Raw genomic sequence first — 12,897 nt, forward strand, 5'->3', positions numbered from 1 at the left:
AAGTAAGACACAGTAATAAAATGTACCTGGGTACATACAGGTACGCGCTTGAAAATAGCAAAATACTAGAGATATTGGAAATAAATAAAAGTGGCTAATAAAAAGTAGGTTCTATAGAAATATCTCGAGGTTTCAAACACCACCCTGCTTAATGCCCACGGTAGGTAAAATGTTTCACACGTTTTCCTACCTCTAATGACGAGTCTTTAATATACCAAAAGGATGTAGGATGTTCCTACCCGGAGGTTAGTGTTGGGTGGCTGCTACCGGCCGGGGCAGCCACCAGTTTGGACTTTTTAATTATATCTTTATCTGGATTCCTTCGGAACGGCAGCGGCAGTACCGCGGCTCTTCAGTATACACAAAACAAGACTTGTCATCAGAGGAACGATAGTGGCAGCACCACATCCTTTTGGTATATTAAAGACTCGTCATTAGAGGTAGGAAAACGTGTGAAACATTTTACCTACCGTGGGCATTAAGCAGGGTGGTGTTTGAAACCTCGAGATATTTCTATAGGACCTACTTTTTATTAGCCACTTTTATTTATTTCCAATATCTCTAGTATTTTGCTATTTTCAAGCGCGTACCTGTATGTACCTAGGTACATTTTATTACTGTATCTTGCTAGACTACTATACAAGAGGTGGGAAAGGTGGTAGCCTTAGTTTGTATTGGAAAAACCTGGTGACAGGTTCCCTTTAAATAATAATCTACAAAAAACACTACAGATATTGGCCAAGTTCAATCAGGGAATTGGATAATTCCAAGAGTAACTAAACATTCATAACTATGTATATTTTAAGTCTATATACCCGAGTGCCCTTTTTATAGCTAGCAAATCAGTTAGGCCCAGGTCCCGAGACCCCACCAATTGCTCAACTCTCTACCCAAAGGTTCTCAGGTCAGGTGACAGGAGTGCACACACAGAGAAAGCTTAGGCTGAGTAAGCTATGCTTTCTATTGAATCCGTAATCACCTTTGTGCGCACACTTAGGCAGTAACTGTGTGCTCCTGTCGACAGAGCCATGCGCCTCTCGGGTTAGTGGGAAAAGCATCCCTGGACTCACCAAGGACATGCATTTAAAATAGGGATTTTTGTGTACTCAATGTAAAATCCTTTTCTCCGAGCCACTCATTGGGGGACACCGGACCGTGAGTGTATGCTGCTGCCACTAGGAGGCTGACACTAAGTAAATACAAAAAAAGGTTAGCTCCTCCTCTGCAGTATACACCGCCCACTGGCTCCGGATAATACCAGTTCGTAGCCAAGCAGTAGGAATTTCACATGTTGTTACTACGGTTAAATCTTGTTAAAGACAAACACTCATCATAGGCAACAAGCCAAACACAAGGGTGGGTGCTGTGTCCCCCAATGAGTGGCTCGGAGAAAAGGATTTTATGATAGTACACAAAAATCCCTATTTCTCCATCGCCACATTGGGGGACACAGGACCGTGGGACGTCCAAAAGCAGTCCCTGGGTGGGGAATAACAACCCAACAGTGTAAACTTATGGCACCTGCTGTCTACAGGTTCGCAGCCGCTGCCTGCAGAATACGCCTGCCCAGGCTTGCATCTGAGGATGCCCGAGTATGGACATTGTAATGCTTTGAAAAGGTGTGCAGGCTAGACCAGGTTGCAGCTTTGAAAACCTGCTCTGCAGACGCTTGATTTCGAATGGCCCAGGAAGCACCCACCGACTGAGTGCAGTGTGCCCTGAGGCCCGCAGGGATATGCTTGCCTCTGACGCAGTAAGCCTCTTGAATGGTCGACCGAATCCATCTGGCAATTATCGACTTAGAAGCAGCCAGTCCCTTCCGGTGTCCCGCCGGGAGCACGAACAGAGCATCCGTCTGACGAAAGGATGCCGTCCTGGACACGTACTTCCTGAGAGCTCTGACAAGATCCAAGGAGTGAAGAGCCTTCTCCACGCGGAGAAGGGCAAAGTGACGGAAGTACGATATCTTCATTGAGGTGGAAGGAAGACACCACTTCCATGAAAGAAGAGATAGAGGGATGTCCTGCAACGGCTCGAAGGGAGATTCCTGCAGGACACCTAGGACCAGATTAAGGTCCCAAGCGTATATTGTAGGGAGGCACCAAGTGAGAGACTCCCTGAAAAAAAGTTCTGACCTGAGGCTTGGAAGCAATTTTCCGTTGAAAAAGGACTGACAAGGCCGAGACCTGCCCTTTAAGGGAACTCGGCGAAAGTCCCAAGTCCAGACCGGATTGGAGGAAATCCAGGATGGTAGGGATGTTGAAAACCATCAGAGGGCGACCTCTGCTTCTGCACCAATCGAAGAAGATCCTCCAGATCTGATGGTAGATGCGCGATGACACCGGCTTTCGGGCACTGATCAAGTTGGAAACTACCTCACGGGAGAAACCCGCTTGAGTCAGAACCCAGGATTCAACAGCCATGCAGTCAAACACAGGGCCCCAGAGTTCTGGTGGTAAAAAGGGCCCTGAGAAAGTAGATCTGGACGATCTGGTAGGCACCAAGGAACATCTGCGAGGAGCTGGATCAGCAAAGCATACCACGCCCTGCGAGGCCAATCCGGGACGATGGGAATCACCGGGACACCCTCTGCCTTGATCTTCCTGATTACTCTGGGAAGCAGGGGCAGGGGGGAAAACAAGTAAGGGAGGCGAAACCGACTCCAAGGAAAGACTAGCGCGTCCGCCCCGATTGCTCTGGGGTCCCAGGACCAGGCTACAAATTGAGGTACCTTGGCACTTAACCCAGAAGCCATCAATTCTATGTCCGGAGTACCCCAACGATGGCAAATCTGTTGGAATATGTCCTGATGGAGAGACCACTCTCCTGAGGTGAGACCTTGCCAGCTGAGGAAATCCGCGGCCCAATTCTACACTCCTGGAATGTGAACTGCAGATATGACCGAGAGGTTGTTTTCGGACCAGCAAAGGATGTGCTCTACCTCGCGCATTGCAGCTGTGCGGCGGGTTTCCCCTTGATGGTTTATATAAGCCACAGCCGTGGCATTGTCCGACTGGATGCGGATGGGGCGGCCTGCTAGATGATGGAACCGCTTTAGGGATAGCCGAATCGCACGTATTTCCAGGATATTGATGGGAAGGCGAGACTCGTGATGAGTCCAAGTTCCCTGCGCAGTGTGATGGCGAAAAACCGCACCCCAGCCTAGGAGGCTGGCGTCGGTAGTGACTACCAGCCAATGGACTGGGAGGAAAGACCTCCCTTGGAGGAGAGATGATCGGAGCATCCACCACTGGAGTGACTGCTTTACCCGAGGAGAGAGAGGACACAGTCGGTCGAGGGAAAAGGGACTCCCGTCCCATGCGTCCAGCAGAGCATGTTGTAGGGGACGGAGGTGCAGTTGCGCAAATGGAATTGCCTCCATTGCGGCCACCATCTTCCCGAGAATCCTCATGCCGAAACGGATGGAATAAGGGGACGGCTGAAGAAGCTTCCAGACTCCCTGTTGAAGAGCCAGGACCTTGTCCCGAGGAAGAAGCACCAACCCTAGGGAGGTGTCCAGGGTCATGCCCAGAAAGGAGATCCGTTGTGCTGGAACAGGAGATGACTTTTTAGGTTGATCAACCAGCCCAACTGAGAAAGAGTATCCAAGGAAATGCGGACGCACTCCTCACAGGCTCGGAAAAATGGGCCTTGAATGTAGAATGGCCATGACAGCCACCATGACCTTTGTGAAAACTCTGGGGGCGGTGGCAAGGCCGTGAACTGAAAATGTTCTTCTCCGAAGGCGAAGCGAAGGAACCTTTGATGAAGTGGGAAGATTGGGATGTGAAGGTACGCGTCCCGGATGTCGATGGATGCTAAGAATTCGCCTTGTTCCATCAAAGCAATGACGGAACGGAGAGATTCCATCCTGAAATGATGGACTTTGGCAAATCTGTTCAAGAGCTTTAAGTCCAGGATGGGCTTTACCGTTTCATCCTTTTTGGGGACCATAAACAGATTTGAATAAAAGCCACGGAACCTTTCGTCCTCTGGGACAGGGACAATCACTCCATCTTGTCGGAGCGACTGAATGGCCTTGGAAAAAAACCCGAGCGCACATTCCAGCTTCGGGAGTGCAAGGAAAAATCGATTTTGTAACCAGGAGGACACCAGATCCCTTACCCACTCGTCGTGAACGACAGAGCCAGACATGACGAAACAAGAGAAGGTGTCCGCCTACTTTGCTGGTGTCGTCCGGAAGAGATTGCGAGTCATTTAGAGGAAGACTGTTGGGGTCTAGATCCCCTGGACCTAGACTATGTGGAGCAGTCCCTCCAGGAATGGTTGGGTCTGTATGGAGCCTGAGGGCTATTGTCTCTGCCGGCGTGGCACCCGGAGCCGGGGGAATTGGCTGAGGAATACCATGCGTAAGATCCACGAAAGGGCCGAAAACGAGCCTGCGGCTGTCGTCTGAACGGTTGCCTGAACCTCTGCTGGGGAAGGGAAGTACTTTTTCCCCCCGTAGTGTCTGAAATCAGTTTGTCCAGCTTTTCGCCAAATAGACGGCCCCCGATATATGGCAGAGATGTGAGGGACTTTTTAGAAAGTACGCTTGCCAATTCCTCAGGCATAGCGCTCTTCTAATCGCCACAGTGTTTGAAGCCGTAAGTGCAGAGCAGTTCGCCGCGTCCAGGGAAGCGTTTACTAAGTAATCGCCCGCTAGGGAAATTTGATTTGCTAGCTCCGCTAAGTCAGAAGGAAGATCACTGCTTTGTAAGGCCTTGTGCAGGGAGTCTGCCCAAGAAATCACGGCTTTGGCTACACAGGTAGCAGCGAAGGAGGGAAAGAGTGCCGAGCCTGAAGCCTTGAAAGCTGAACGGGCGAGACTATCAACTAGGCTGTCTGTGGGATCTTATCTAGAAGATCCGTCCGGCACGGATAGGACAGTTTTAGAGGACAAACGTGAGACAGGAGGATCCACAGGAGGGGATTCTGTCCATTGTTTGCGGAGATCAGGAGAAAAAGGATATTTGGACTCCAGAGATCTCTGGCCCAGAAAGCGTTTGTCTGGACGCTCCCTATGCCGCTGGACTATGTCCTGGAACTCCGGGTGATTGGCAAACACCCTGTGAGTACGTTTGGTCCTTTTAAAAGATAGCGAATTATCCGTACTGGAGGTCGCCGGTTCCTCATCAACATGAAGGGACTGGTTGACGGCCTCGATGAGACTATCTATAGTGCTCCGATACCCTGGCGACTCCAGATCTAGAGGCCCATCAGACTCCGGATCAGAGTCCTGATCGGAAGAGGTGCCTGGGGAGCGAGAGCGGGAAGCGGAGCTAACGGACGCCGAGGCACCAGATGGCCTGGGGGACGAGCTACGGACACGCTTCCTAGATGGCCACTTGTGCCTAGAGTGAAAGCAGCCCCTGAAGACTGAAGACTCCGCAGCCTTAGGGGAAGCTTCCTGAATAGGCGGATTAGTGGTCCTGCTCCTGGTTGGATCCTGGAGGGACTCTATAGCTTTAGTCAAAGAAGCCATAGATTGCGAAAGTGACAAAGCCCGCATTTAGGGTCACAAGCGTTACAGAGCGGAGCAGTATGCCCGCTTATTAGCGCAGCCTGACAGGAAGCGCAAGAAGTGAAGAACAATGTTGCAGACTTTTTGGGTTTATGCAGAGACATGTTGTCAGCTAACCTCAGTGCAGGGCTGTGGGGCACCTGTGCAGCTAGTGAGTGGAGCACTGTGTGCAGGAGTAGGAGGGCCTGTGTCAGTGTGCAGCGCACCTACCCAGGTCCTGTGTCCGGATGCTGCACTGAGACCGGAGAGGAACGCACTCCTTGATTTGGTGGCGTTCTGAGGCTCCTGAGAGACACCAGGAGCTCTCTCTTCCGTCCCAGATGGCCGCCGGGAGTTGAGAGGCGCTTCTCGCAATGTGTGAGAAGCGCTGAAGCGGTGGGCGGGGCCTCGCACGTGACGCACACAGTGGGCGGAACGCGGCCTAGCTAAGGCCGAAGCCGGGGACTAAATTAGCAGTGCCCGGCCGCGAAATGCGGCCGAGCCCGCGGTGAGCTTGGGAGCCCCATCCTATCAGACTCACCGCTTGTGGTCCTCTTCAGGTGAGGTACGAGGGAAGGTGCAGTCAACCTCAATCCACCGCCCTCTTGATGAGGGGGTGGAGAGGGACTCAGGAGCTCCATGCAGCATCGCTGTTCCACAGTGGTGGTGCAGAGGGAGGGCGTCCGGACTGTGCTCAGTGAAAGTGCATCTGTGTATCCTAAGGGTTCACTCCCCTAGGATTTCACAGGGCTAGGTCACGGCCAAACATCCCACGTCGCAGGAAAGGATACGGGGAGTAAACTTGCCGTGCTCGCCTGTTGGTGTTTCGGGGGAGATCGGCCCCCTTAAAAGGGTCCGTTGCCCCCTTCGTCCTCTTGCGCAAAGATAAAAATTAAAATTAAAAAATGAAACGTCTGGAAAAATTCTGACGCAGTGTGCCTCCTACGGACACTAAGCAAGAACTGGTATTATCCGGAGCCAGTGGGCGATGTATACTGTAGAGGAGGAGCTAACCCTTTTTTGTATTTAGTGTCAGCCTCCTAGTGGCAGCAGCATACACCCACGGTCCTGTGTCCCCCAATGTGGCGCTGGAGAAAAGGGCACTGAAATATATAAAACAAATCAATTACAAAAAGGTAGTGTTATTTGGAAGGCTACATCCACTGTGGGCATTTCATATACAATCCCCACTGATTTTCCTGTCCAATATTAAAGCAAGAGGCACTTTCCACAAATTATCCCACAAGCAATGCAGGTTTCGTGGATATGCCCAACCCATAAATGCGTTATTATCCAATAGCTTTGAAATGTGAGGCGAGAACATCTAAGGCTACGTTCACATTTGCGGTGTGCGCCGCAGCGTCGGGCGCCGCAGCGTCGCCGCATGCGTCATGCGCCCCTATATTTAACATGGGGGCGCATGGACATGCGTCGCACTTGCGTTTTGCGCCGCATGCGTCGCTGCGGCGCCCGCGTCTGGGCGCAGAGGACGCAGCAAGTTGCATTTTTGCTGCGTCCAAAATCAATTAAAAAAAGGACGCATGCGGCGCAAAACGCAGCGTTGTGCATGCGTTTTGCTGCGTTTTTGTTTGAGGTTGTGCGCTGCGGCGCCGACGCTGCGGCGCACAACGCAAATGTGAACGTAGCCTTATTGTTTAACACCGATTATATACTAGGTGAATCATTTTAAGATGCCTTTTAATGAACACGTAAATTGCAGTGACGGGCCTGATGCAGCTCCAAACTTTCTATCAGCCTCAAAGGGCCAACGTATGGATCCAAGTCACCCTTTATGCATGGCAGGTGGGACGAGGACATTGTGTTGCTTCAGCTTTACAGAACACAATGTGGATAGTAAATAATGCACATAGCACACATTGTACAGAGAAGAGGGGAAGCCAGCAATCCGCCTCAATTTCAGGCATTGATCAGCTTCACATAGCCGTTTCACAATGAGAAACTATTTTTCCTATACATAGCAGCTCTGGCGGTTCTCTCAGGCAATCCTTATTTCTTCAATTCACAGGTAAAAACACATTCTACAAGGCACCTGGCATCGGAGAATACTTAAAGCCAACCTGTCAGCAGGATTTTGCTCAGTAAACTACAGGCATTGTAAGGTTGACACTGTTATACTGATTAAAATGATACCGGATATGAAGAAGTCCATCTTGTGGTTCTTGTATAATCAGCATTAGAAATTTTCAGTTAATGAGATGCCCGTGCTCCGGGGTAGGACTGTATGCAGGGTCTTATCTTCCTGCTCTAAGCCAGAGAAATCATCTATGATGAGGAACATGTTTGTGCTTTGGGGCGGCCTGTGGGCAGGTCTCAACTTGGTTTCTCAAGCTTAGAGCAGGAAGTTAAGACTCTGCCTACAGTCCCGCCCGGAGCACGAACATCTCATTAACTGAAAACTTCTAACACTGATTACACAACAACCACAAGACAGATTTCATCAACCAAGGCATCATTTTAATAAGTATAACAGCGAAAACATGATACTGTCTGTAGTTTACTGAGCACAATCCTGCTGACAGGTTCGCTTTAACGGAACCTGTCAGCAGGATTGTGCCAAGTAACCTACATAGTGTCAGGTCGGCGCCATTATACTGATTAAAATGATACCTTGGTTGATTAAATCCATCTTGTGGTTGTTCTTTAATCCTTATTTAAGGTTTGTAGTTAATGAATGAGATTCTGGCGCCCTAAGGTGGGTTGTTGTATGTGGTGCTCTGATTATTCACAATGCAGAATGGTGACTGCAACTGAGAATAGCAGCTATCGGATAACAGCTATAGGCACGGATAGCTGCAACTCTGCAGGTAGGGGCGGTGCCATCTTGGAGGAGTAATTTTTTTTCTCTAGTAAGATGGCGTCGCCAGCGCATGAACAGTAGCAGGTATCAGATCATAGCTATCGACACCGATAGCAGCTACTGCGCAGGCGCGTCGGCACCATTTTAAATTTGTTTGTTTTTTCCCCAAGCTGGATAACAGTAAGAAAAAGTATTATTGCAACACTAACCATGTGATTATGCTGCAGCGCTGGTGACACAGCTGGCACCTGCCTGCAGAAGTGTTTTTTGTCTCTTTCTTCAGTATGTTAGGTATTCATTATGTAAACTAGGGGGCAGGTCAGTGAGGGATCAGTGACCTCTCAGCAGTCTGCATTACGAATAGCTAATCAGAGCACCACATACACCAGCCCCGTCTTAGGGCACGAGAATCTCATTAACACAAGCTGAAAATAAAGATTAAGAAACAATCTCAAGATGGATTTCATCAACCAAGGTATCATTATATTCAGAATAACAGCTCCGACATGACACTGTAGGTTACTATGCACAATCCTGCTGACAAGTTCCCTTTAGGGTATGTGCACACGTCCGGATTTCTTGCAGAAATTTCCTGAAGAAAACCGGAAATTTTCTGAAAGAAATCCGCATTTTTTTTTTGCGGTTTTTTTTAGCATTCTGCAAGCGTAATTAGCTTGCAGAATGCTAAAGTTTTCCAAGCGATCTGTAGCATCGCTTGGAAAACTGGCTGACAGGTTGGTCACACTTGTCAAACATACTGTTTGACAAGTGTGACCAACTTTTTACTATAGATCCTGCTTATGCAGCATCTATAGTAAAAGATAGAATGTTTAAAAATAATTAAAAAAATAAAAAAAAATGGTTATACTCACCCTCTGCAGACAGCCAATCTCCTCAGCGGCGTCCGTTCCTATAGATGCCGGTGTGGTTCAGGACCTTCGGTGACGTCACGGCTTGTGATTGGTCGCATGAGTCACATGAGCGGTCACGCGACCAATCACAAGACAGTGACGTCATCACAGGTCCTGAACCACATCATCTATAGGAACGGAAGAGAGATCATGCACCAGAGAGGTGGGAACACTTCGGGGGCCATCAGAGGGTTAGTATAGGACTATTTTTTATTTTAATTCTTTTTTTTTGACCAATTATATGGTGCCCAGTCCGTGGAGTTTCCTCTCCTCCACCCTGGGTACCAACCGCACATAATCTGCTTACTTCCTGCATGGTGTGCACAGCCCTGTGCGGGAAGTAAGCAGATCAATGGACTCCTAGGTGTGCGGAATCCCCGCAATTCCGCATTTTTAATGAACATGTTTGCTTTTTTTTCTGCGATGCGATTTTTTCGCGGAAAAAAATCGCAACATTTGCACAAAAAATACGGAATACCCTGTAAATAATAGGAGGCATATGTAAGCGTTTTTTTCGCGTTTTTATAGCGAATCAACGCGAAAAAAAATGAGAAAAATCATGAACGTGTGCACATGGCCTTAGGGAGGATCAGTCACTTTCAAAAATGTCTCTGTTAGTATATACATTTGTAAAAATAATTTTAAGCACTTTTTGTTACAACTCTGCTTTTTGATAATTCTCTGTTGAGTGACCAGCTGGGGCTGAGTCCGTGCATATTCTTATATGGCCCAATGAACGCTGCCAGGGCTATGTTCCCACATTGTGGACAATTTACACTGTGGATTTGCTTCCAAACAAGCAGACATAATCCACATGTGTTATTTGCAGATTTCACCCCACTACATTTACCCAGTACTGAATACGGTGTAAACTGCAATTAAAATCTGCATTAGGCAATGTTCACACGTTGCTTTTTTGCTGTTCTTTTCTGCAGCCAAAAAACGGATCTCTTGGCAGTAAAAAAAAAAAAAAAAAGCCGCAACCAAAACAGGTTTTTCTGCCTTTTTCAGGTACCCAAACTAGAGCTTTACTTTACCTTGCAGACATTAACCCCTTTCCGACATCGGCGTAATAGTACGCCGATGTCAGACTCCCTCCCTTTAATGTGGGATTCTTATGAAGGAACGCATGTATTTACTAAAACAGATCTTAGTAGTGGTGACCGGCCATCTTTAGGAAGCTGGTATTGCTGGTTGAAGAGAAATGGAACAAAGGATGCAAAACTATAACTTAAGAAAAGTGACACCATGAAAAAACATTCATGATTGCTTTTCCACCCAAGTTATGCCTAGTGTTCTCACAGCAAAAGTAGAAAATAAACAGAAAAATAAGATGCAGGTACCCAGCATGGCTTTGGTAAGACAATGGAAACACAGAATTACAAAACAAAAAAAATACTAATGAGAAATACAAACAGCTAAAAGCACATAACCATTATTCAGAGAAGCTAGAGATTGTCAAAAAGCAAAGGGTACCCAAAATCCGAGCTGTAAGGTAAATAATCAATGAGGAGCAATTCCCATATTGCAAAAGGGAGAGAACAAAATGGGTCTTTAAGCTGCCGAAGACAAGCCACACTCACTAACGTGACTATACGCCAGCTAGAACCCTTACTGGAGCAGAAGGGAACCTGTCAGCAGTTTCATGCTGTCTGACCCACGGGAAGCATGAAATCCACACAGGCGCCCTTCATTACTGATTTATGGTTAATTCCAAAATGCTGCAGATTAAGGCTGTGTGCACACGTTGTGGATTTTTCACGGTTTTTTCGCTATAAAAATGCATAAACGACACATACATTATGCATCCCATCTTTAGAATGCATTCCGCAATTTGTGCACATGATGCAATTTTTTCTGTGAAAAAAAAACGCATCGCGGTAAAAAACGAAGCATGTTCATTAATTTTATGGATTTTTCACATTTTTCCCGCTATTTAATGCACTGTGAAGCTCCGAAAAAAAAAAAAAAAGTCAAAAACGCATGCGGTTTTCTTGCAGAAAATGTCTGGTTTTGCGCAGGAAATTTCTGCAAGAAATCCTGAACGTGTGCACATAGCCTTAGGGAAAATCCCGCTGGAAAGCTGTCTGGATTCCATGCTTTCCTAAGTTCAGGCCAGTTTTTTTTAGCTTGTTTTATTGATGCAGCTCCTTTGAGTATTGCTTTCCTTATATTTATTTTAAATCTGCCATATGTCTCCCAAAATGTTTTTTTTTTTTGTTTAGTGCTGCATTATATGATCTTTCTCCATTTCTTTGTATAAATACAGAGCAATTCTGAAGACCAGCCTCCCTCAGAGAATCCCAAGGACATAAAGCTGCTCTACAATGCAGTGATGTAGAAAATCACTGCTAAATCCAACGAGGAAATGTCCAAACGTTTATAATCTATGGGCGGTCCACAGCCAACATGCTCAGGGGAGCAGAGGGAATAAACAAGGGCAAACACTGGCCTTGGTGACAGCTCGTCTGGACCAGGATCTAGTCCGATTTTCTGAAACTAATGACTGACCAATCAAAATCTTGGAGTTTACCGAAATAAAAGTAGGACTTACACTCAGTTTAAGTGCTCTGGGTTCGCCTGCAATCTAACGCTGGAAATGCACGAGGGCCATTTTTCCAGCTTTCACCAACTATTTGGTCCCCACTTATCTCACCATGTACCATATAGAAAGTCAATATGGAAAATGCACGCTACAGAAGCGAGCTGTCAGCCTATGAGCAGGGAGGAGCCCATTACTGCTCCTGTTATTACAGTGTCACTCTAGACTTAATCTTTGAAAAAAAAAAAAAAAAAAAAATCAGAAATTCAATATTTCTGACTACATGTTAAATACGAGATGCAATCATTTACTTGACTGCAGCAATGGAAAAGTTTCCAAAAAATGTTTAGATTTTGACTGATAATGGGACTCAAAGGCCACCAGCAGCTTAGAAACCAGACGAGTACTGCAACATCCAAAAGGATTTGTAATGGGAAATGACGTGAAGCGGTTAATTAACCAGATCATCCTCACTCTTTTGCAGTATGTAGCCATCACCATCATTGAGTTCCTTAACATATATATATATATATATATATATATATATATATATATATATATATATATATATATATATATATATATATATATATAAAACAGACGCAATGGAGCATACTGTGACTTCTGACCCTCAGCGTATACATGAGCTAATATAGCTCCGCAGTAGAAGCAGCCTGAGGATGATGAAACTGACCTTTATTTCTGATGGCAAGGTTTGTAGCAACATTTGCAGGGGGTTTGTCTGGCTCTTGGGGTGGTACAACCATTGGCAGTGCCTGCATTGGAACACGGGGAGCCTAGAAGATTAGCAATCATGGAATTAAAACGAGTTAAATTTTTTTTTAATGAAGGCAAGGGAAAAAAAAAAAGTGTGATAGTTTCTAACACAACATGCACATAATTACACACATCAAAAAAGTATGTTACCCGATTCAGGTCATGGGAGGGAGGGGTGAACTGCGTAACGTCAGGCGGGGGAGCAGAGAGAAGGTTATTCGGATAATCCAATAGGTAGCAAACCACACTGGTGTGACCTCCTTTGGCGGCTTCAATTAGCATTGTGGAACCATCCTTAAAAAAAATTTAGAAAAAAAAGTCAAACTAGTAGAATAATTCTTAAAAG

At 46.7% G+C, this 12,897-nt stretch overlaps 1 protein-coding gene across 9 annotated transcripts in view; it reads right to left on the reverse strand.

The window, feature by feature from the left end:
- The window catches only part of ANKRD17 (ankyrin repeat domain 17), a 173,705-nt gene that overhangs the window by 62,411 nt on the left and 98,397 nt on the right, over positions 1-12,897 (reverse strand). For all 9 annotated transcript variants that reach the window (XM_077276900.1, XM_077276938.1, XM_077276930.1 and 6 more), the window contains 2 exons: positions 12,702-12,845; positions 12,469-12,571 (listed from right to left, as the gene is read on the reverse strand). In XM_077276900.1, the coding sequence (XP_077133015.1) occupies positions 12,469-12,571; positions 12,702-12,845 (247 nt within the window). The remainder of the gene's footprint in view (positions 1-12,468; positions 12,572-12,701; positions 12,846-12,897) is intronic.

The sequence above is a fragment of the Ranitomeya variabilis genome, chromosome 1, assembly GCF_051348905.1.
Source record: "Ranitomeya variabilis isolate aRanVar5 chromosome 1, aRanVar5.hap1, whole genome shotgun sequence".
NCBI classification, from domain to species: domain Eukaryota; kingdom Metazoa; phylum Chordata; class Amphibia; order Anura; family Dendrobatidae; genus Ranitomeya; species Ranitomeya variabilis.